Source organism: Culex pipiens, chromosome 2 (assembly GCF_016801865.2).
Source record: "Culex pipiens pallens isolate TS chromosome 2, TS_CPP_V2, whole genome shotgun sequence".
Taxonomy (NCBI): Eukaryota; Metazoa; Arthropoda; class Insecta; order Diptera; family Culicidae; genus Culex; species Culex pipiens.
The window spans coordinates 216,127,845-216,152,062 of NC_068938.1; the positions used below are offsets into that span (position 1 = coordinate 216,127,845).

The 24,218-nt window shown below is 34.7% G+C and overlaps 1 protein-coding gene across 1 annotated transcript; it reads right to left on the minus strand.

The window, feature by feature from the left end:
* Positions 1 to 163: 163 nt before the first annotated feature.
* Positions 164 to 23,925, minus strand: LOC120431051 (solute carrier family 26 member 10-like). The gene is made up of 6 exons (XM_039596205.2): positions 23,585 to 23,925; positions 13,154 to 14,015; positions 7,334 to 7,498; positions 7,165 to 7,269; positions 6,726 to 6,867; positions 164 to 1,375 (listed from the first exon to the last, which is right to left on the minus strand). The coding sequence occupies exons 2-6, from the start codon at positions 13,883 to 13,885 to the stop codon at positions 312 to 314; spliced, it is 2,208 nt and encodes a 735-aa protein (XP_039452139.1). The 5' UTR covers positions 13,886 to 14,015; positions 23,585 to 23,925; the 3' UTR covers positions 164 to 311.
* Between the last annotated feature and the right edge of the window lie 293 nt (positions 23,926 to 24,218).

Sequence of the window (24,218 nt, forward strand, 5' to 3'; positions counted from 1 at the left end):
AAGTCAACTTCGTTTGTTCGCATTTGAAAAACACAAACCTCAGGTTAATATCAAAAAGGTTTAAGACGCTGTATTTGAACGTTAATGTGCTGATACTCCAACATCAGGTGCGCAATGGAATGGCATGCTGTTCCCAAAATAATTTTAAATATAGAATTTTAAGTAATGTATTTTTTCGACTTTATTAATTAGCTTATCACAATCCTAACTTAAGTCTTTCTTCTTACACATTCTGGCAAAACTTCCTCTAATACTTAATCCTTAAAAAATACAACAACACTCCCCCAAACGAACAACACTAAAACTGCTGCTCACACAACTCCACCCTCCAACCCCATGACACTAATCCGACCCGAGTCCTGCGCGATGCACTCCTTGCCCCAGTGCACAGCATCGTGCACCGTGGGAAACACCTTGCAGTACTCCCGCTCAACGGCCGGCCCCACCAGCTTGCATTTGAGCATCATCTCGTACACCGGACAGGGCGCCCCAGCGACGAGGATCTTGATCGACAGCTTATCGAACTCGTTGATCAGCGACTTGAGCGAGGAAACGGCCGAGGTGTCGATGTAACTGACCGCGGTGAAATCCAGAACCAGGCAGCGCAGTAGGTTCTGCTGACGTTTGTAGTCTCCGCTGTTGAGCTGCTTGATCTCCTCGGTCAGGTTGAGGTTCAGCAGCTGGCAGAGGCTGGACTTGAAGCCGGCGCGGGTCGCAAAGTTGAGACTTCCGCAAAAGTGGAAGATCTTGACGCCGGCGATGTCGATCGTGCCCTTGTAGCGTTTCACGTCCAGGTACAGGTCCGTGTTGGGGACGTTCTCCATGAGGCACGTGTACGGTTTCATGCCCTTGAGGAAGATGAAAATCACGCTCAGCGCGATCCCCACCAGCAGTCCGATGTCGATCGCGACCAGCACCACCGTCAGGAAGGTCACCATCCAAACGAGCGCGTCCACGCAGCTCAACCGCCAAAAGTCCACAAACTGTGTCACCTGCATCAGCAGTCCCTTCAGCGACACCACGATGATCCCCGCTAAAACACACCTCGGCAGTGGCTCAAAAAACGGTCCAACCCACAGCAACACCACCGCCAAAATCCCGCACGAAATAACCGAAGCAATCTGCGTCTTCCCTCCAACGGTGAACTGGATCATGGAGCGGGAAAGCGACGCCGAGAAGGGCATGCACGAAAAGAACGATCCAAACACGTTGCTGGCGCCCATCGCCAGCAGTTCCTGGTTGAAGTCGATCTCGTAGTTTTGCTTCTGGGCGAAGATCAGACCCATCGAGACGGACACGGCGTACGCGACCATCGCGATCGTGAAGCAGTCCAGCAGCAGGACGCGGAACAGGGCCAGGTCCGGGAGGGAGGGCGCTGCGGAAGGGGAGAGAGAGATTGGGGAAATGTTATTTTTCATTGATTTTTCACTAAGCCTTAAAAATATGAAAATTAATAATGTATTAATCAGTTTTCAATTATTTCTTTTTTTCATCAATATTAATTGCAAAAATAAGGTGCGTTTTATCAGAAAATCAAAATGAATAATTTAATTTCCAATTGAAATTTTGGTAGAAATGTATTTCATTGTTTACCGAAAATCATAATTTTGATTAAAAAATTACAACTCCCGAAGCATACTTACAACATCCTTATCTCTACCAGAAAAGATATGGAATTTATTTCCGTCTTTCTTTTTATTTTTATGAAATATTTTCTAATAAGTTTACATACTCATTTTATTCCAATCAGTTTTATTTTATTTAAAGTTTTTGCTCCCCCCCACCCCCCCCCCCCCCCCCTTCAAAGTTGGCCCGAAAAATCAGGGGGCAAAAAATATTTTTTCAAAAAAACTTCAAAATTTCAATGGAAATTTAAGAACAGTCAGCTGAAATCAATTAAAAATGCATTTCCCTGCGTTTAGAATCATTTTTAGCATGTTTGGTTTGAATTAAAAATCTCTTGATTTTTTTTTTTAAATTTGTGATGTTTAAGTTTTTTTTTTCGCAAAAATTTTTGTTTTCGTCAAATTTTTAATTTTCTTCCTGTTTGACCAAAATATTGATCCTAAAAACCGGAAATGGATTTTATTTGTATTTTTTGTTTTGGCTCAAACTTTGTGGGAACCTTCCCTATGACCAAAGAAGCCATTTTGCATCATTAGTTTGTCCATATAAATTTCCATACCAATTTGGCAGCAGTTCATACAAAAATGGTACGTAAATATTCGAAAATCTGTAACTTTTGAAGGAATTTTTTGATCAATTTGGTGTCTTCGGCAAAGTTGTAGGTAAAAAAATTTCCCGATTTTTTTATTAACTTTTTTTCACAAAAACTGAATTTCCCAAAATACGTATTTTTTGATTTTCGAGATTTTTTGATATGTTTTAGGGGACAAAAATCCGCAACTTTTGAGCTATAGAGAAACATGGTCAAAAAATCTGCCGCCGAGTTATGATTTTTTGAAAAACTGGTGATTTTTGGACAAAATCGAAATTTCATACATAAAATTTTTTTGACCTCATTTTTTTATGCAAAATTGAATTTGCAATCGAAAAGTACTTTACAGATTTTTTGATTAAGGGCTCCGTTTTCAAGATATAGCCACCGAAAGTTTGATTTCAGCGAAATATTTGCAGTTTTTCGATTTTTAAAAATAGTGACCATGAGTGACCATTTCTAAAAATATTTTTTTTGAAAAGTTCAGAAATTTGCTATAAAATTGTCTAAGAGACATTGAAGATTGGACCTCTGGTTGTTGAGATACAGCGGCTTAAAGAAAAAGAAACACGAAAATTGAAGTTTTCTAATTCTCACCCAAACAACCCACCATTTTCTAATGACGATATCTCAGCAACTAATGGTCCGATTTTCAATGTTAATACATGAAACATTCGTGAAGTTTTCCGATCTTTTCGAAAAAAATATTTTGAAAAAATTAAATCAAGACTAACATTTTAAAAGGGCCAAACATTGAATATTATGCCCATTTAAAATGCTAGTATTGATTTAAAAAATTAAAATATTTTTTTCGAAAAGATCGGAAAATTTCACGAACGTTTCATGTACTAACATTGAAAATCGGACCATTAGTTGCTGAGATATCGTCATTAGAAAATGGTGGGTTGTTTGGGTGAGAATTAGAAAACTTCAATTTTCCTGTTTCTTTTTCTTTAAGCCGCTGTATCTCAGCAACCAGATGTCCAATCTTCAATGTCTCTTAGACAATTTTATAGCAAATTTTCTGAACTTTTCAAAAAAAATATTTTCAGAAATGATCACTCATGGTCACTATTTTTAAAAATCGCAAAACTGCAAATATTTCGCTGAAATCAATCTTTCGGTGGCTATATCTTGAAAACGGGGCCCTATATCAAAAAATCTGTAAAGTAATTTTCGATTGCAAATTCAATTTTGCATAAAAAAAATGAGGTCAAAAAAATTTTATGAATGTTATTTCGATTTTGTCCAAAAAACACCAGTTTTTCAAAAAATCATAACTCGGCGGCAGATTTTTTGACCATGTTTCTCTATAGTTCAAAAGTTGCGGATTTTTGTCCCCTAAAACATATCAAAAAATCTCGAAAATCAAAAAATACGTATTTTGGGAATTTGAGTTTTTGTGAAAAAAATGTTAATAAAAAAATCGGGAAATTTTTTTTTCCGTGTGCCTATTTTTTTCTAGATAGTCCTTAAAAATACCTACAACTTTGCCGAAGACACCAAATTGTTCAAAAAATTCCTTCAAAAGTTACAGATTTTCGAATATTTACGTACCATTTTTGTATGAACAGCTGCCAAATTTGTATGGAAATTTATATGGACAAACTAATGATGCAAAATGGCTTCTTTGGTCATAGGGAAGGCCCCCACAAAGTTTGAGCCAAATCAAAAAATACAAAAAATAAGAATGGTCGAAATCGGCCGGTTTTGTAGAGAATTGCTCTTTGGTGATTTTTTTGATTTTTTTGGAAAAAATCGAATAACTCTGGAGTTTTTTTTGAAAAGGTCCTATAAACAAAATTTCAAATTTTTGCTTTTAGGGTGTTTTTAGAACCGCCTTGAGTCAGGGTTATTCGAAAACACCCAAAAAGCGAAAAATGAAAATTTTGTTTATAGGACCTTTTCAAAAAAAAACTCCAGAACTGGTCTTTTTTTAAGAAAATTATTGTAATAATGCTGTAATATGACTCTAATAGTTCGTTCTATCAATAATACACACATAAAGAACATTATAAATCAATTAAATCTTATTTAAATCAATTTTTTCAAAAGATCTTTTTGGTAAATTCGAGGAAAAAAGCATGAAAAATAAACTCAGCCCCTATGATTTATATATCATTCGATTCGTTTTTGCAATTGCCACACTTTACAATAACTTTCGAAAAAACGAAACGAAACTATTGGCACTACGCCCCCCGGGGCATGGCCTTCCTCTAACGTGGGATTTCTGCTCCAGCGCCTCTGACGAGACAGGAGAAACCGGGACCGACGTTTTACTTCACCATCCGATAGAAGCTCAGTGGATAAGGCGGGAATCGAACCCGCGTCTCATAGCATCATCGGGATCGGCAGCCGAAGCCGCTACCCCTGCGCCACGAGACCCACACAATAACTTTCATCGATGTTAAAAAATATTTAAATGAAATAAAAATCAAAAACTGCAAAAAAAAAAGAATATTTCCAAGCACGCTGTCATTCCGAACATCGTCGCGTAATGCTTCTACTCGCCATCAGGATGCGTGCACGTTTCTGTCGAATCACTCATCCATTCATTTTGAAACACCCATCTATTTTCTGGGCCTTAGGCTCCCCTGGAAAAAAAGGTTTTTGTTTTTATTGCCAGCTCCTGAGTTATAACACAACAAAGGTATATTTTCAGCATTTTTGTGAAAAATCATATTTGTTCTAAAACGCCCAAAATAATGCCGAAATAAATGTCTGGATTGCAAAATTTAGAATTAAATTAAAAAAATTAAGATACATCCACCCAAAATTTGATTATGTGTATTAATTGAAAGTAGCATTTCAGATTGAGTTGACCATTTCTGCATTTTTTGTGTTAACAAGGTGGCAACTCTAATACCATTTTTGAATTCTAAACTCTTCCATAACCTCAAATAATAGGCTTTTCTTATTCAAAGCATGACTAAAAATTAAAACCTGTTTACAAAAAAAGTCAATTTTTATTATGAAACAAAATTTCAGAATAAAAAAAATACAGTTGCCAGTACACGAAAACATTTGATTATTAAAAATTTTCACAGATTTTCGCAAGCTTTTATTCAGAAGAAAATGCATCTCAGTCAAACTTATTTATTGAGTATTTTTGGAGTATTGAGTAAATTTGTTTTGTAAAGAATTTGACAAGAACAATTTAATTATAACCCACTTTTAACTCGGAAAACTACACAAATCCAAAGAATGGGAAATCCGAAAAAATAGCTCTTTTTTTTAAATTTTGCAACTTACCGACTTTTTCAGACTTTTCCGACTTAAGTGGCCACCCTGTTATTTTCATGAAGAAAAACCCATATTTTGGATGTTCGCAAATGCTGGATGTTTTTTTATTATATTTGTTTAAATCTTTTACCATTTTTTATCATGTGAATTTTTGACGGTCGAATATTTCGCGTTGTAGCTACTCCACAGGATGGCATTGAGCTATTAATTTTTTTTTCTGAATTTTTCTCATCAATATCTGCAAATTTTTCAAATACATAGAAATAACTCATTATCATGATAACATTTTTAAATTAAATATATTTGTTTTGTTTGTCTGGGTGATTATAGAAAAAATCAAAGAACATTTTTATGGAAGACGGTGCATCGGAATTTACTAAGTAAAGATTTTTTTTAAATTCAAAATATAATATTATTATTATTTCTATTAGATCTAGGTTAAGGAGTTACATACATGTAAATCAGCAAAAAAGACAGAGGTTGGTTTGAGCACATAATTAAACTTTTTTTTAAATCTGTTTTCAGGAAATTAAAATATACATTTTCAACTATTTAGAAAATAAATGTGAGGACATTTGGTTGTATCATTGCCGAGATACAGCTATATGAAGTTAAAATTTTCAAAAAACGGGTGCCACGATATATCAACACTGCCTTGACCAAATCGGCTCAAAATTTTGGTGAAGACTCGCAAGACATATCCCGTGTGCATTACGAAGGCCGATTTTCAAAAAGTTAATTTTTAAAAAAGATAAAAATATTTTCATGTTTTGAATGCATAAAAAATCAAAAGTTTTTGATTTTTGTATTTTTTAAAAATGCAAAATTTTAAAATCGGGCTTCGTCATGCACACGGGATATGTCTTGCGAGTCTTCACCCAAAATTTCAGCTAATTTGGTCTATCGATCTCGAGATATCGTGGCACCCCTAAATCAACTCGGTATTCAGAGAAAATCGCTCGCAAAGTTTGGCAGGTCGCTTTGCGCATGGCAAAATTTTCAGTTTAAATCGTCTATAACTTACTTTAATCATAAAATATCTTCATGAAGCTTTCAGGAGTGCCTGAAAATCATCCTTTAAGTTGATTTAATAAATGTTCTGTAATATGAAAATTTGTGATTTTCTATATGTATGTAACCCCTTAAATCGTCCGATTCCTCCCAAATTAACCCAAAAACCCCCCAAATAAATTAGTACTAATTCAAACCGTCCACAAATTATGCAAATCGAGCCAAGTTCAACCCAAATCCAACAAACACTCACCCGGGAAGCCGGTCGGAATGTGGCCGATCGTCTTGATGGCATACTGCTCGTTCAGGCCCAGGTACTGCGACAGCAGCGTCCCACTGATGACCGCAATCAGCTCGATCGGAATCGGAATGGCGCTCCGTTTGGCAACCTTTGGCTACGAAGAAAAGGGAAAAGTTTCCGTTAAACATTTTGGTTTGGATCAAGTAGGCTTGGATGACACGTGGAGGGAAATCGCGCGACGAAGTGAACTGATTTCTCTGACCGGCCTACTGTAAGGTAAACACGAAAAACCACACTGATAAAGTGTCTTGAGGCGTTTAATAACCTCACTTTTTAACGGCATGTAATGAGGGCCCCCGTTGAAGAACAAAACAAGTCAATTACCCTCACGCCGCTACATTTATGGTAACTGGTGCAAATCTGGGCAAAAAAAAAAGGCAAAGTTGCTTACCTTGAGGAACTCATTATTTATCACTATCAACACAATTGTAACGGTTGATATGAGGATCGCCGAGTAGTTGACGCGGGCAATATCCGAGAATATGGCGATGTACGTCTGAAAAAGACCGGGAGTTGTTGGTTGACCGAGGATTAGTGGGAAGAGTAGCTAGCAAACTCACGTTGACGATCTTAAAGTTGCCGGTGATGGGCGGCAGCGACAGGCCGAGCAGATCTTTTATCTGTGACGTGAGCACGTGGATGGCCGCTCCGGTGGTGAAGCCCGACACGAGCGTGTCCGAGAGCAGGAACGAGACGACGCCCAGCCGGCAGACGTACATCAGGAGCTGGGTAAGAATATTTGGTTTAATATTTGAAATTGAATGGATCACCTGATTTGATTTATTTTTTACTACAACTACAACTAACTACACCGAAGGTAGAAAAAATCCGAGTTTTGAACAATTTTCATAATTTTTTTTTTTGCAGTTCCGAAATCAAACTTTTAATATGATTTTTCAGTGAAACAAACAAACATTCTGTTGTCGTCCATGCGTAACTTTAAATCACCAAGGTGCTTGACGATATGCTGAACATTTGAAGATTATAACTTCTTAAAACATTTATTATGGGGAATAGATAGTAGAAGTAGCCCATTTTATAGAAGTCAAAATAGAAGTAATTTTGCATCATCAATTTTACCATAAATGATTCAAAAAATGTGTATTTTCAAAAGGGATTTTCTGATCCAAATATGCACACGGAAATCAAATTTCCTGATATTTATATTTGACTTAACCAAAACACGATTTTTTTCATCTTCAATTTTTGCACAAAAAAATGCACCTTATCGCACTTTTGAGTTTAGGATGGTGCAAAATCTGTCACCAGAGATATGATTTTTTGTTAAAAATGTTTTTGTTTGAAAAAAATATTAAAATATTGTTATTTTTAAATAGTTTTCAGATGCGAAATCAAAATTCCAATAAAAAATGAATTTACACATTTTTTGATGAAGTGCACCACTTTCATGTTATAGGCCTTTAAAGTGAAATGATTTTTCGAATGTTCGAATGTTCAGTTTTTTACAATTTAGAAAAACTTCATCAAGGAAAAGCAATCCTGCAAAAAAATCGAAGAGCTGCGAAATTTTTCTACAATTTTCAATTTTCAACTTATGACTTTGTTGGTTGGACTGCCACTTGCTGATATACAAGCTTTTTAACCATTTTAGACTAAAACCATTTTTTTAGGATACTGATGATAAAATGATTTTTAAGACCATACGAAAATTATAGGCTAGCCTAAAAAATTTAGATTTATGAGTCAATATGATGTCAATAAATCATAAATTTTGTTTAAAAATGTTTTTTCTCAGAACCTTCTAATAAGCCTTCATTGTACAAATCACGATTTTTTTAAACTTAGATTTTCAATACAAAAAAACTTTAATAAATTTTTGATTTTTTCTATAAAAATAGTTACGCAATTTCCTCAACATTTGAAAAAATCCTAATATTTCGAAATTTATGAAAGACTTTTGAAATGGCTAATCACTGAGTGATTTAACTAATTTTTTGTTACATTGAAAATCGAACCAATACTTTTCGAAATATCGCGAGTTGCAAAATTAGGGCTAATTAGCAAAACTCATTATACACAAAAAATTACTTTTAATGATTTTATCGCAAAATTTTTCGAAAAAAAAAAACTTTTAAAGTCTTAAACTTTATTACAATTTTGACGAAGTCACCAAGTCAATCTGAATTTTTTTTTCTCAAGGATACAGATTGTTGAATAAACATTTCCCCTTTTTTTATGAAAAGCCCGCAAATTGTATGTAGCAGCTAACTAAGAAAAACTTATGATGCAAAATGGCTGCATGTGACATTAAAAATGCATGGACAAAGTTTAATCTGTCTTAAAAAAATATATTTAGAAAATCTTGAATTTAATTGCAAAAATTACCCAAACAAATATTTTTTTTAGCTTTGAATCATTATTCTGTGTCTCTCAAAACAGCAATAGAAGAACTAAAAAACTAATATTTGAATGAGCCAAGTAAGACTGGAACCCCCCCCTTTCCCTGCAAAGTTGGCCCGAAAAGTCAGGGGGCAAAAAAGTATTGTTTCAAAAAACTTCAAAATTTCAATGAAAATTTAAGTGCAATCAGCTAAAATTTATTTAAAATGCATTCCCCGGCTTTTAGAATCATTTTTAGCATGTTTGGGTTAATTTAAAAATCTCTTGAATGTTTGAAAATGTTCGATGTTTATTTTCGCAAAATTTTTTTCTCGCTAAAATGTTTATTTTCGTCAAATCTAATCTAATCTAATGATTGCAAAACAACTGTACCAGTGTAATAGTAGTTTATGCAACAAGTTGCAAAAAGAGGATTTTTTCAGCACGAGTCGTACATTTATCCAACGAGGTTCACCGAGTTGGATAAATACGAAGAGTGCTGATAAAATCAAGTTTTGCAACGAGTTCCATACAACATTTTTTGCAATTCCGAAAAACACTCATTGAGTGAAATTTTAAGAGCAAGTCCACGAACAGGGCATACCCCTTTGTATGGGACGTCGTTTGGACCTCACCAATCTGCCTGAAATTTTCAGGGGTTGTTTGTACATATAAAACTAGCATCTGGCCAAAATACGAGCACTCTAGGTCAACGGGAAGTGGGGCAAATCAGGACACAAAGTTTGAAGGTTCAAAAACGTAAAAAATCATAAAAAGGCTATAACTTAGGCAAAATTCAACTTATTTTCAAAATTTAAAATGCATCTGAAAGGGCTTGAAAAATGCGACAAAATGCAGGTAGAAGCATCGCAATTGGTTAAATCTAAAGGGAGTTATTGGCATTTTAGTGAAAAAATAGCATAATTTTCAAACTCAAATAAAAAAGTGTTCCATCCAGATATCAACTCGGTTCGACCTGCAGCTTGTAGGGGACATCTGGGACTACCATCTGAGACTGAGAACGCTCTGGGTAAGGCAGTTTAACATATTAAATATACACATTTTCTTTTAGTGATTTTTTTGGTTGTAATTTTTTGCTCGGGAGACCCCTTAGATCAAATTTTCCGGTGGTAATTTCATCATATTCGTGTTTCTGAGACAATTTCACAATAGAAACATGCACAAAAATGTTTATTTTCATCCATTTTAACCCTTCAAAAATTGAAATTAAAAAAAAATCTTCGATTCACATTTATTGAAAATCAAGTTCGTTTCCAAGGATACTAGATGACACCAGAAAAAAGCAGCTTCTTAAATTTTTGTAACATTCACTTTTTAAAGGGTTAAAATGGATGAAAATAAACATTTTTATGCATGTTTCTATTGTGAAATTGTCTCAGGAACACGAATATGATGAAATTATCACCGGAAAATTTGATCTAAGGGGTCCCCCGAGCAAAAAATTACAACCAAAAAAATCACTAAAAGAAAAAGTGTCTATTTAATATGTTTAACTGCCTTACCCAGAGCGTTCTCAGTCTCAGATGGTAGTCCCAGATGTCCCCTACAAGCTGTAGGTCGAACCGAGTTGATATCTGGATGGAACACTTTTTTATTTGAGTTTGAAAATTATGCTATTTTTTCACTAAAATGCCAATAACTCCCATTAGATTTAACCAATTGCGATGCTTCTACCTGCATTTTGTTGCATTTTTCAAGCCCTTTCAGATGCATTTTGAATTTTGAAATTTAATTGAATTTTGCCAAAGTTGTAGCCTTTTTAAGATTTTTGACGTTTTTGAACCTTTAAACTTTGTGTCCCGATTTGCCCCACTTCCCGTTGACCTAGAGTGCTCGTATTTTGGCTAGATGCTAGTTTTATATGTACAAACAACCCCTGAAAATTTCAGGCAGATTGGTGAGGTCGATGCGAGATGGGTATGCTTTGCTCGTGGACTCGCTCTTAAGTAAAATTTTCATGTATTTTGTTTATAAATTGTTTAAATTAAAAAAAAATTTGAAAAGTGTTACTTTTCGAAACAAGTGCTGAAAAGTTCAACTTTTCAGCACCCATTTCAGTGCTGAAAAGTAGAACTTTTCAGCATTTATTTTGAAAAGTGTTGCTATTCGATTCTGTTATTTTTGGTACAGAAAAGTAGGCTATTTCGTCGTTCAATAATGACAGGAAAAATAAAAAGTAGTTTCACGACGGAATTGCAAAAAATGCATTAGACACCTTTCCAGTTGTTTTGCCATCATGAGTTTCAAAAATATCTAAGTATAGACGAAAATTTTATTTTTTGCGGTGCTGTACATTGAAATTTCGTAAAAATTAAAAACATTTTTAAGCAAGCCCAAACATGCTTAATATGCAGAAAAATGCATTTTAGATTGTTTTCCGTTGATTAGACTTCTATTTTCAAGGACATTTTGAAGTTTTTTGGAAAAATATTCTTTTTGCCCCCTGATTTTTCAGACCAATTTTCAAGGGGGGGGGGGGGCGGGGGGACGACATAAACTTTAAAAAATATTAATATTTGCAACGGCCTTATTATCTTTGATTTTTTATTCTGTTTTTCTCAAAACAACAATGGAAGAACTAATAAAGCAAATATTTGAATGAGCCTTACTTGGCCCAAAACTGAACATTTGCAAAACTAGTCTATTAAAATTTTTCACTATCCAAAATATATTTTTTTCAAAATTAAGTACTGCAAGAGTTAAAGCAAAAAAAAATAAGCTTAGCAAACAAAGTACAAATTTAGTCAATGAGGTTAATTAAACAAAATAAGTTTGAATAAAAACACAGCAAACAGTATTTTTTTTATAAAAATATCAATGTTGTAGCATGATTTATATCCAGAGTGTTTTTATTAGGTCCTATAAACATAGGAACTTTTTTAAAAAAAATCTAGATATTTTTTTATGATTTACTAAGAAAATTGACCTATTGAAAATGCTTATAAGTGCGAAGATTTTTAAAAATTTGCTTCAATAAAAATTAAAACTTTTGACTTAGAAACTAATTTGAACATTAAACTGTTATTACAATAAAACTGTAAAAAAATCCGATAATGCGGTCTGTTTTACGATTCGAACTAATTTTCAATTCAATTGGTGTTTATTAGAGTTTAACAGTTCTGCTCCAGGATCTTACATTTGCAATTCAGAGATTTGGAGAACCTTTCAACTGAGATCAATTCATAAGCCTTTGCAGGGAGGGTACATATTTCTACGTTTAGATTTTAGGGAAAATACATTTTGAGAAAAAAAAACCCTAGATGGCCTAGATCTATGATTCGAACTAATTTTAACTGACAAAAACATGGCATATTGAGAGAACAGTCCAGACTCGATTATCCAATGTTTCGATCATCCGAAGGTTTGCATTTTTTTTTTGTATTTTTTTATTTTCTTACTTTAAAGATCATGTTTGAGTACTGCGTCCCCATTTTAGTCAAATTTTAATATTTGATTTCCTTTTACATTGAAAAATGCATTTTTTTCAAGATTTCATCTACGCCATTTTGGCCGCCATCTTGGATCACAAATATTTAAATCACTTTAGAGTAGTTTTGAGGTCATTCTTAAGCTCAACAATTAAAAATATGACAACGAAATTAAAAAAAGGCCTTCGGAGAATCGAGTAAATAGTTGCCTACCACTCAGATTTGACTAAAATTTTGTCGTAGACCTCAATTTTGATGTAAAAAGCAAAAAAAAAAATCAGAAACACATATTTTTTTGTTCATGATTCGATAATTTGAAGTCCCATTTGAACCATCGGATAATCGAAACTTCGGTCAATCGGGTCTAGGCTGTAATTCGTATTTTTCACTTTACAAAAAAAAAAAAAATTTTGATCAATGTCATCCCAGTTTACGGCATCGCATTGTAATTCACACACAACAAATTAACACAACATATCGCTCACTCATCGATTTTCTTTCCCCCAAAACTGATCAATCGATCTCATTCTTCCTCAGTTCTTCACAAAGCCCTCCCATTCACAGCACATCTCCCCACAGCTCAGTACTCACCTGCATCGCTCCCACAATAAAGCACACCGCCGCTGCCACCTCGATCGGCCCCCTTCCAGGCAAGGCAACATCTGCTACCGTAACTCCACCACCACCCCCTTCAGTCCCATTCACAATCCCCGACTCGGCCATCTTCAGTGCCGCCCCGGCCGTCGAATGCGTCAGCACCGACTTGCCTACCATGATCGAGATCACCGCAAACGTGCCCATCGAGTTGTGGCGCGAAGTCCCGAGCAGAAAGTAGATCAGCACCGGGAAGAATGCCATGTAGATTCCCACGATCGGGGGGACATTCGCGAGCAGGGCGTACCCCATGCCCTGGGGGATGTGCATCACGGCCACCGTACAACCGCTGATCAGATCGGCCAGGAAGTCCCGCTCCCAGGAGTACTCCGACAGCCAGTTGAAGATCGGCAGCACATTGCCGAGGCACCTCCGGGCACTGAACGATTTCACGCCGGCCAACACCGTCTGACACATCCGCGTCTTTGGCTTCCGGTAGTTCATCTCGTTGTTCAGCTCCTCCTGCTGGTAGTGTGGCCTGGCCACGGTCAGCTGAGGCAGCTTCTCCGCCGAGTCGGTCGCATCCAGCGACCGGCCGCCATCGTCCGTGAGGTCCTGGTAGAAGCCACGGTTCGTTAAACCGTCCCCGGCGTTTCCACCGCCACCGCCACCTCCGGCCACTCCGCCGCCGATGTTGAACCGCGGATCAAAGTGTCCCTTTTTGCTCATTTGAGGTCCGTTGCGAGCGACGGCCGAGGAGAGACTGCGCGATCGCGTTACTTCCGGTGGGGAGTTATAATGAGCGCTCGCAGTAGGCGGTGAGATTGGTTGGTGACGCCGTTCGTGGGAGGTTTATTAGCTGTGAGGTAAAGAGAGAAGAGCAAAAATAACGATGAATGTCTCATCAACAACAACGTTTACATGGGAGGTGCAGTTTTTTGAGGATTTCTCTATGCAAATTTGCACATAAAAACAGCCAGTTTTGATAAGAGATCGTAAGGAATCGCATTGGGTTAAGAGGCTACATGTCAAGTGAATAATATAATTGATAAATTCATGAATAATTTGTCTTTACCAAATTTATTCACAGTTTTTTTTTTAATTTCCTTGGTTCTTCGAAATAAACATAAAAATATATCTTATCAGGTGATCATAATTTTAAAATTTACGTTCATTTTATAATTTATTAAAAATATTTGCGTAAAAAACCAACCAGTCCCAAAACCTTGCTAAAATTATAGGAATCTTTTGTTCAAAATACCTTCAGAAATCCGTAAAAAATTATCATCAGATTGAAAATAAACACATCAATCTCAACGATTTTTAGTAAACAGGGTTCCTTAGTAAATTTGGCATAAACGCGTAATTTAAATAAATATTGCAAAAACTTGTACAATTCTTTGGAAACTATTTAGAATACATTGTAAAACCTTTATTTATGCGTTTCCCATACAGCACTTTTAGGATTTAACAAATTTATCATTTATGGACGACAGATCAGAAAAAGAAGTTTAACTTGAAATAAATGAATCTTATATAAAATTCACCGATATTTTGCCAACTTTTTACAGTACCATCAATTTGAGATAAAAAATGTTCCAAAAATATGAAAATAAGGCTTAACCCTCTACTGCCCAAATCTGATATTTTTTTCGAAAATGTTTATTTTTCCCGTATTCAGGAGGTCATTTTGAGCAACTTTTGTTCTACAAAAAACTTTACTTCTCTTATTTCATGTTTTTCTTGTTTTATTTTTAGTATTTTAATTTGCATTTATCTTGTTAAGTTTATGTTTGTTTTTGGTAGTATTTGGCCTATTCTACCACCTGACATAATTACATTTTGCCCTAAATTTTTTCACGATTTTACAGTCACTTTTTCATTTTTTTGCTTGTTTTTCACATTTTCTGCTGTAGAATGGTACCATTATCATTAAAATTGTTAAATAAAATGCGTAGAGGCATTGTCTGAGATACTACAAAAATTACCGCATACTGCTTTTTATTGAAAATAAAGGAAATGTTAGTTAAAAAAACACAGCTCTTCTTTCCAATGCTTTTTAAAGATCAAAAATTCGAAGGCCGTCTAGAGGCGGGGTTAGGTTGTCGAGGGTTAATATTTAATTTTTTAAGGTTTGAGAAAATTGCTAATTATAATTTTCCGCTTGCTAAAAATCTTTTTTCTTTGCCGAACATGATAAAACTTTACTGATTTTCAACTGAAAACTACCGATTTTAATAAAATTTAGCCGAAATTTGGTAGTAGAGGTTATTATTGTTTGTCAGTCCTCCTACAAACACATGGGAACTTGCAAATTTTGAAAATGTTGGATTTGATGAATTTGCTTGATCCATGTGAATTTGCAAATGCTTGAAAAAAAAGTCTGAGTCAATTTTGTCCATATTTTTTACTAACGTTCCCACCTTTTTTGTCAAATAAAGTACGGAGGAAGTTTAATGTTGCTCCAGATTGTGACAAACACACCATGTTGCGATTTAAAAACTAATGGTCTAAGTTTATATCTAAAAATGTGAAAAAACGCCTAAAATTGAAAAAGTGGCTGAAAAGTTATGGAAAACAGTTATGGAGGCATCAGAGAAGGCCTGACCGTATCTGAGGAAAACAAAATTTAATAAATTATAATAAACGTATCACAATCCAATGAAATTTTCAAAAACAAATAGTTGAAACAGCTAAAAATACTCGTTTGTTCTAAATTATTGATGAGCACCTTTAACTCACTCTAAAAAGAAGTATGTTTTTGTTGTTTCTAGGGAAAATAAATTAATAATTGTGAATATTGAAAATATATTTTTTTTGCTATTTTAATTCTATTGAAAAATCAAAAATGTATACAGTCATTTTAGAGCAGCTCAACAATCAAAAATAAGACAACGAAAAAAAAGAAAAAAATCCTGACAATTCTCCGTGATTTGATTTTTCCATCTGTGATCCAATTAAATGTTCAAAAAATAATGTTTTAAATTGTATTAAAAATTGATTACAATCGATTGAAATTATTTTTTTGTTCCTTGAAAATTAATTTTTTCATCAAAATAATATGTTTTTTTTTGCTTCCTAATTAGGCCGTTGCAAATATTTTTCAAAGTTTATGTCGCCCCCCCCCCCCCTTTAAAATTGGTCTGAAAAATCAGGGGGCAAAAAAAAAATTTCCAAAAAACTTGAAAATTTCCATGAAAATAGAAGTCTAATCAACTGAAAACAATGTAAAATGCATTTTTCTGCATTGATAATCATATTTAGCATGTTTGGGCTCGTTTAAAAATGTTTTGAATTTTTATGAAATTCCAATGGACAGCAACGGCAAAATTTTGTTTTTCGCAAAAAATAAAATTTTCGTCAATACTTAGATATTTTGGAAACTAATGATGGCAAAACATATGAACAGGTGTATAATGCATTTTAAAACACTTTTTTCATTAAAATGTTGAAACCATGGCTCGTAATTTCAATTTTTATACTTTTTTTATTTTTTTGCCCCCCCCCCCCCCCCCCAACGGCAACGGCCTTAATCAAAATAGTCACATATTGTTCTCTAAAATGTAAATATCGGCTTTGCGTGAACGTAATTTAAGATGGCGGCCAAAATGGTGGTGATGAAAGATTGAAAATGCATTTTTTTAATTTAATAGGCAATCAACTATTCAAATTTGACTTAAATGGGTTCGCAGAGCTAGAATTTGATTTCAAAAACAAGAAAATTAAAAAAAACGAGAATTTTTATTTCAACATAATTTGATTATCCGAAGTCCCAAACAAACCTTGGAATAATCGAACTTCGGATAATCAAGTCTGGACTAGATTACCAGTACGTATTTGCTAAAAACGATATATATAGAATACAATGTTTGTATAGAATACAATGTTTTGTCTAAAGTTTTCAAGTAACAATCCCTTAGAACCGAAAAAGATTAGTAAAAAATGCTCAAAAAGGTTGAAGTGAGTTGTTTGAAAATATTATAATTTTTGAAGAAGAAAAGAGACTCAATGATGTTGCAGTGAAAAATCTTCAAATGAATTATTATAAAACAAGCCTTACCCGGCAAACTTCGTCCTGCCCTTTTTAGTTTCCTGACGTTTCTTGCTTGTTTGCTTCTTCAGCCTCCTGTGATCAAAATTTGATTTTACGTAACTTTTTCCGTACAATCTGCAGATTTTCCGGAATCAGTTCCAGAGTGTCCAAAGTTGTAACTTTTTGGCGTAAGAACCTTCCTTGAGCTTATACGAACCCAACTCAACAAAAAGCAACTCGATCCGACGCTCCGTATTGAACTGATTTGCGTTCGAACAAAACCGTCAAATTTTTTTATATATATAGATAAAGACTTTTTAAAACTTATCATAATGATAAGTTTCAATGGACTTAAAACTGTTGATAAACTGTGCAAAGATAAAACACATTTCTTTGTGCTTGTCTAAGCTCACACCAGATGGGAATGCATTTGTTTAAATAGTAAACCCAGAACAATAAAAGGTTTTCATTGGGAAAAGCGAAAGTCATTCAAATAATTTAATAACTGCGTCGAAGATGTTGAATAAAAGTGATGTTCCAACGTATTAAAAATTATCTTAAAAAATAAACTATGCTAGTGATTAATGCTTTATAAATCCACATTTCATATTTTAAAAATATCTAAAGAAATACAAATTATAATTCTTAATTGAAAAAAATCAAGCTAAATTAAAAACCTAAATTTGTACAAACAAAGTGCACAAATCCCAATAGCGTAACCCCTTTTATTCCAAAGATCCAACGATAATTCACTCTCACCGTTGCCGGCATTCGGTGGCGCTTACCTTTAGAGAGTATTTTATACCAGGGGAAAGAGAATACCGTAAACCGGGGTGACTTTGATAGGATTTCAATTTGTTTTTGGAATATTTTCCAAAAGGTAAGGTTTTTCTCAAGATTATTATTTTTAAAACATGTACTGGGGTAGGCCACACAAAGTCCATGCACTATTTTGTAAAAAAAGTTTTTTCAATAGTGTTTAGAAAAATAGTTACGTTAAAAATTCCTAGTTTAAATTCCGGGGTGACTTTGATAGTCATAGTTTTTCTTGTTAAAATCATATTTAAGATGTTCAAACTTTATTTGTACGTTAAATGTACCATTACTAAAGTAGCTGATATAGTTTTTAAGAAGAAAAATCAAGTTTATATTTAGCTAACTAAGTTTATAAGCTTTTTAACAAAATACATATAAATTTTAGGTAAAATTGTTAAAAAGGCGGAATTTTGCCTGATTTTTTTTAAAACTAGTTCTGTTTATAAAATTATCGACTTATATTGCATTTTAAACTAAATTCGAAGCACGAATCACAAGTTTTCACATTTTACATGAAATTTGTTCAATTAAAATTGCCTATAAATTTTGAGATTTTTTTTAATTGTGTTTCAAAAACACATATGATTTATTATTTACAAACTTATTTAACCTTATCCTAGTAAAAAATTGTCCAAAGAATCCGAAAATGCATTCCGTTTTCCGATTCAAAATCATGTTCATTGAGAAAATCACGACACTTTGAGAAGTTTAAAATAATGACATTCTTCAACATTTTCTTAACTATAGTTAACTAACTTTTTAAACTTTTCAAAATTTTATGAAAAGTTCTTCTTGAGATACTTTGAACACTTCTATATCACGGTCAGTATGATTCTAAACCATTCCGTACGTATTTTAATTGCACTCTTCATTTTGCGGAAGAATCGCAAACCTATCAAAGTCACCCCGGCTATCAAAGTCACCCCGTTTTACGGTACACATTATAGAAGCTTAACACATTGGGACAAACAGCAAAACGCACGCGCGCCAAACGGATATGTCGGAAGCAAAAGCTGTTGGCAATGGGAAACAGCAAGGGAGAGCATATACGACGACTGAGGGTAATTCGATGCACTCTGCCGGAGGAAGCTGCCTCAAGAACGGTTTCAATAGTGTACACGCTTTAATCCAGAACAAACTAGTTTAGTCATCAGCACTTAAGCAGAGGAGAGTGGCGATGTGTGAACTATCGTGAAAATGCACTGCAACGGGGTCAATGACGCTTCGGGAAGGTGAATTAGATGATTATTATTCGTGTTAAGGAAACTGAAATTTATTAAAAGAATTTTGTATGTTTAATCAGAAACACATAATTGGGATAAATACCAAAAATGAGTAAAATGTATTCCCATGATGAATTAACGCTTTAAAAATAAATGATTCCTCATTCATGAAATCTACATTTCTTCGAAAGACCTTGAATATCACGACGCTAAGCTGCTTAAAATCCCTCGTCATTTCCAATTAATTCAACTCAAAAGGCATCACGCGCCTTCACTTACGTCACATGGTCCCTTATGATGGAAGAAAGGAAGACCCCATCACCTCCCCATCCTCTCTCGGGGAGCCCAATTTAAATCCAAAATGATTTTAAAGTGACAAGCGCGCAAAAACCTGCGGCCACAGATTATCCGCAACTCCTCTCCAGTCATTCCAGTCAGTACCGAATGTTTACGGTTGAAACCAGTTTGGCCGATCACGAGACTTTGATCCCTGAGAAAAAGTGATCGTCCTTAGGGTGGTTTACTAAAGAATTGTACTTCTGTATTTTTGTAAAATTTCTCAGTCTTCAAAGAATTCACCCTAACATTGCATTCCAAAAAAACATCGCAATCGTAAAAAATCATTTATCTTATTTGCTTATTTTATCTTGCGATGGTCAATCGCAAAATTCCCCGCATTGATTGACCCCCTCCTTTGCCAACAATCTTCAACCTGTTTGACCCGCATGTTGGCAATAAATTTCGAGAACATTCCATCTGTTTTTTTTTTTTTCTTTTGCCAAACTCGTTCCACGTCAGTTAAACCGATCTCATATTTCTTAAAATTCCTGAGGACCTCCCTAACCTCTGCGCGTTCCTTTTTCCTTCGTAAACAAATCCAGCATTATAAGCTTATTTTGGTGTGATCGAGGAGCGAAAACCTGTTTCTGGGCCACGAATCTATCTAGATTTCGCGCTAAATTCGCGAAACTGTCTGATATCTCTTACAATAGAAAACCCCCAGACCGGACCATTGATCCAAGTAACCCTGAGCGAATGTCATGATCATGGGTGCAAAATATGGCGCCGTTGGTCACGAGACTCGAATCAAAGTGGCTCTGTCGCGAAATTGGAATAGTAGGCCTTGGTGAACCTCATTTTTTGCGGTCGAATCGAGGTCGAGAACTGACGGCTGGAACGGGGTGTTGTCAGGGGTGGGTTAAAAAGAACATTTTGGTGGTTTAGGTTCAAATTTAATAAGCCGACAGCATTGTCAATTGTTGGGGTTCTGGTGCATTAACTTTTGTTGACAATTGTAATTGGGAGTGATTTTCACAGTTTTTGTTGATAAACAAGTTACAATCACAATAGTTTGTGTTGACCATCCGTCAAATATAAATTTCGAGTTGATTAGGAAATTTGCTTACGCGAATTATTAAACATAACAAAAAAATCTGGAGTTCTTGTAAAAGGGCAATGAATCGATTAGAAAAAAAATCGTGTCTATTTTGAACCCTCTTTTTGTTAGAAGCATGGTTAAAAATAATCCAAAACCCAAAAAAATTAAAAAATGTTTTACTGGACCATTAAAAACTCATGAAAAATTCAGTTTTTTTTTTCTTGTCTGAAATTTGGATCAAATATTTAATTCATTGATATGATGACATATTTTGACAGTAGCACAACTATTATAGAGTATAAAGCATTTCATAATATATATTTTTTTGAATATTTGGCTTAAGTTTAAAAAAATTAAATGAAATCTGCCCCTACCGCAACCTTGACCAGAGCCAAGGGATAAACACTTAACATAAAATTTAATTTATTTTATTTTAATGATGCATATTTTTTAACAAAACATAAATAAGAAAAGTTATTTTCAAATTGAATAAGCAACTTCGCAAATTTCATGAAAGTATTTTGTTATTCTAATAAACTATAATTTAATTGAATTAAATATTTTCAGAATTGATGAAAATCGATGAGGGAGGGGATATTTTCAAATGCTGACACAAAAATATTGTGATAACAAGAATGAGCAATTCTCTGATATTTCGGTCATTCGATTTTTTTTGTATTTTTTAATCCGACTGAAACTTTTTTGGTGTTTTGGTATGCCCAAAGAAGCCATTTTGCATCATTAGTTTGTCCATATAATTTTCCATAGAAATTTGGCAGCTGCCCGTACAAAAATGATATATGAAAATTAAAAAACCTGTATCTTTTGAAGCAATTTTTTGGTCGATTTGGTGTCTTTGGCAAAGTTGTAGGTAAAGATATGGACAACACTGAAAAAAAGGTACAGGTTACATTTTTTTGTGGTTTTCATTTCACTTTTTTTTACTAAAACTTGATTTGTAACACAATTTTTTTTTTAGAGACATCAAATGTCAACTTTTCAGAAATTTCCAGAATGGGCAAAAAACTTTTGACCGAGTTATCAATTTTTCAATCAACACTGATTGTTTGAAAAAATCGAAATATTGGTCGTAAAAATTTTACAACTTCACTTTTCGATGTAAAATCGAATTTGCAATCAAAAAGTACTTCAGTGAAATTTTGATAAATTGCACCGTTTTCAAGTTAAAGCCATTTTTAGGTAACTTTATTGAAAATAGTCGCAAATACTCATTTTTTTAAATTAGTGCCCATGTTTGCCCACTCTTGAAACAATATTTTCAAAAGGCTGAGATTATCTATATCCTACTTTTTTAAACTTTGTTGAAACAACCCTTAGTTACTGAGATATTGCCATTTAAAGATTAAAAAACAGGAAAATTAATGTTTTCTAAGTCTCACCCAACCAACCCACCATTTTCTAATGTCGATATCTCAGCAACTAATGGTCCAATTTTCAATGTTAAAATATGAAACAATCGTGAAACAATATTTTCAATTATTTTTTTAAATCAAGACTAACATTTCCAAAGGGCGTAATAATGAATGTTTGAATGTTTTGAATATGCATCATTCATTGTTGAGGAAATAACAATTTCTTAATATTTTTGACCAAAATTATTTTTTTCTTAATTTCGGGAATTCCCGGAACAAAATATAAAAAATTCCTTGGATTCGGGAATTCCTGGTTTTGCAAAAAAACTTTGGAATTTCCGGGATCATTTTCATTTTTAACACCTGAACTCCCAAGCTCGAGAAATAGGGGGAATTCATTATTGGTCCAAAAAATCAGGAAACGAACAAAATATTTTTTCAAGAAAACTTAAAAATTTCAATAGTAGTCTAATCAACTGAAAACAATCTGAAATGCATTTTTCTGCATTGAAAATCATATTTAGCATGTTTGGGCTCGTTTTCGTAAAAATTTGCAGTCGCTGGAAAAAAATTGAAAATCTCAAGAGATATCCCCTGGTTTGATTCTTCAGGTAAACATAAGGGACCATCCACAAACCATGTGGACCCTTTTTTAGAAATCTCAACCCCACCCCCCCCCCCCCCTCTCGTGGACAATTTCCATACAAATAAAATCTTTTTTTTTGTATGAGCGTGGACAGTCGCCCCCCCCTCCTCCCCTTAAGGTGTCCACGTGGTTTATGGATGGTCCCATAAGAAGCTGTGCAAATTTTAAATTTTGAGCGAAATCGATTAAGGTTTAAGGGTCACTATGGTCGTTAAAGTTTGTATGGGAAAATTTTCAAAAATGTATGAGGAAAAGCAAAAAAATCAAAATTCCACTGAAAGGTGGCTTTAATTTGCGGATCATTGTCAAGTATGAGATTCTTAAGTAAAATTTTATGACAAATACCCCTGACTCAAGGCGGTTTTAAAAACACCCAAAAAGCAAAAACTGGAAATTTGGTTTATTGGACCATTAAAAAAAAAACAGAAGTGTACTTTGTACAAGAGAAACGTATGCGATTACCGGTGTTGTTTGAAAATATTTTTTTTCACCAACTTTAACGATCTATAGCGATCTTAACCTTAACCGATTTCGTTCAAAACTTTCACAGTTACTTATTATTGCCTAAGGAATCAAATCAGGGAGTGTCCCTGAGGTCGATATTTGTATTGTCACACTATTGTGCATTGTTGTTTTCTTTTTTAGAGTTCCACGGAGATTTCCATTTTCATAATCGTGTTTCACTTTTGTGGGTGAGCTAATGTTACTAGTATAGTTCGAAATTATGAGATTATTTTTAATGTTTTATGCACTTGTTTTTGTTTGACTATATTGCAAATTTGTATTTTTGAGTTTTTCCAGCAATTTTCTAATATCCATCCAATTCAACCGTTAACTCTTTTTTTCTGATCGTGATTCTATCATTGAACTGATAATTTCTGAGTTGAACCAGTCCAACGACCTCCCGGATCGTTCCATTCTGGTTCCAATGACGAGAACAGTTCAAGTCTTTAACCTACCTATCTAGATCGCAAACTTCTAGGCAGCATTCAACATTTTTGCCAAGATCCCCAACCAAACTTGAAGCAAGCAACGGCCGATCCGCACGGTTGATCACCAAGTTCACTGCCTCTAATCAGCACAAAGCAAGCAGCTTAACCACAAACGATCAGACAAAAAAAAATAACCGAACTAATCAGGGCACGTCCACAAAAACAAAAACCAGTCACAACACAATACAAGACAACAGAACCACTCCAGTTCCCGATAACAGCTCAGCTTCCAAAAAAAAGTCTCACAAAGTCCAACGACGACGACCGTCCAAACCGAACCGATCGGTACGAAATTTAAAACCCAACTGGTCTGGCTTCACCACACGACTCGTTGGGCAGGCCTCAAGCCATCGTTGTCGTCGTCGTCGTCTGTCGACCTATCAGAAACCCCAGAACCTCTGCGTTTCTTGTGGTGTTTCGCGAGTTCGCCTTTGTCGTCACCCTCGAAGATCAATTCAGGATCAATTACCGTTTTCTTTATGGGCTAAGGGAAAGCTTCGCAATCTTCGACGATCTCGTGACGAAGTATGCCATGCGTCGTCGTTCAACGGTGGAGACGCACGATCCTCGAGAGTTGTTCTAACCTCAATCGCAGTGTGCC

Bases quoted from the DNA above. Each gene is read 5' to 3' on its own strand.
- LOC120431051 (XM_039596205.2), bottom strand. From the start codon at position 13,885: ATGAGCAAAAAGGGACACTTTGATCCGCGGTTCAACATCGGCGGCGGA. The intron at 7,270-7,333 runs GTGAGTTTGCTA...GGTCTTTTTCAG, and splicing joins GCAACTTTAAGATCGTCAAC to ACGTACATCGCCATATTCTC. The intron at 1,376-6,725 runs GTGAGTGTTTGT...CCCCTTCCGCAG, and splicing joins CATTCCGACCGGCTTCCCGG to CGCCCTCCCTCCCGGACCTG.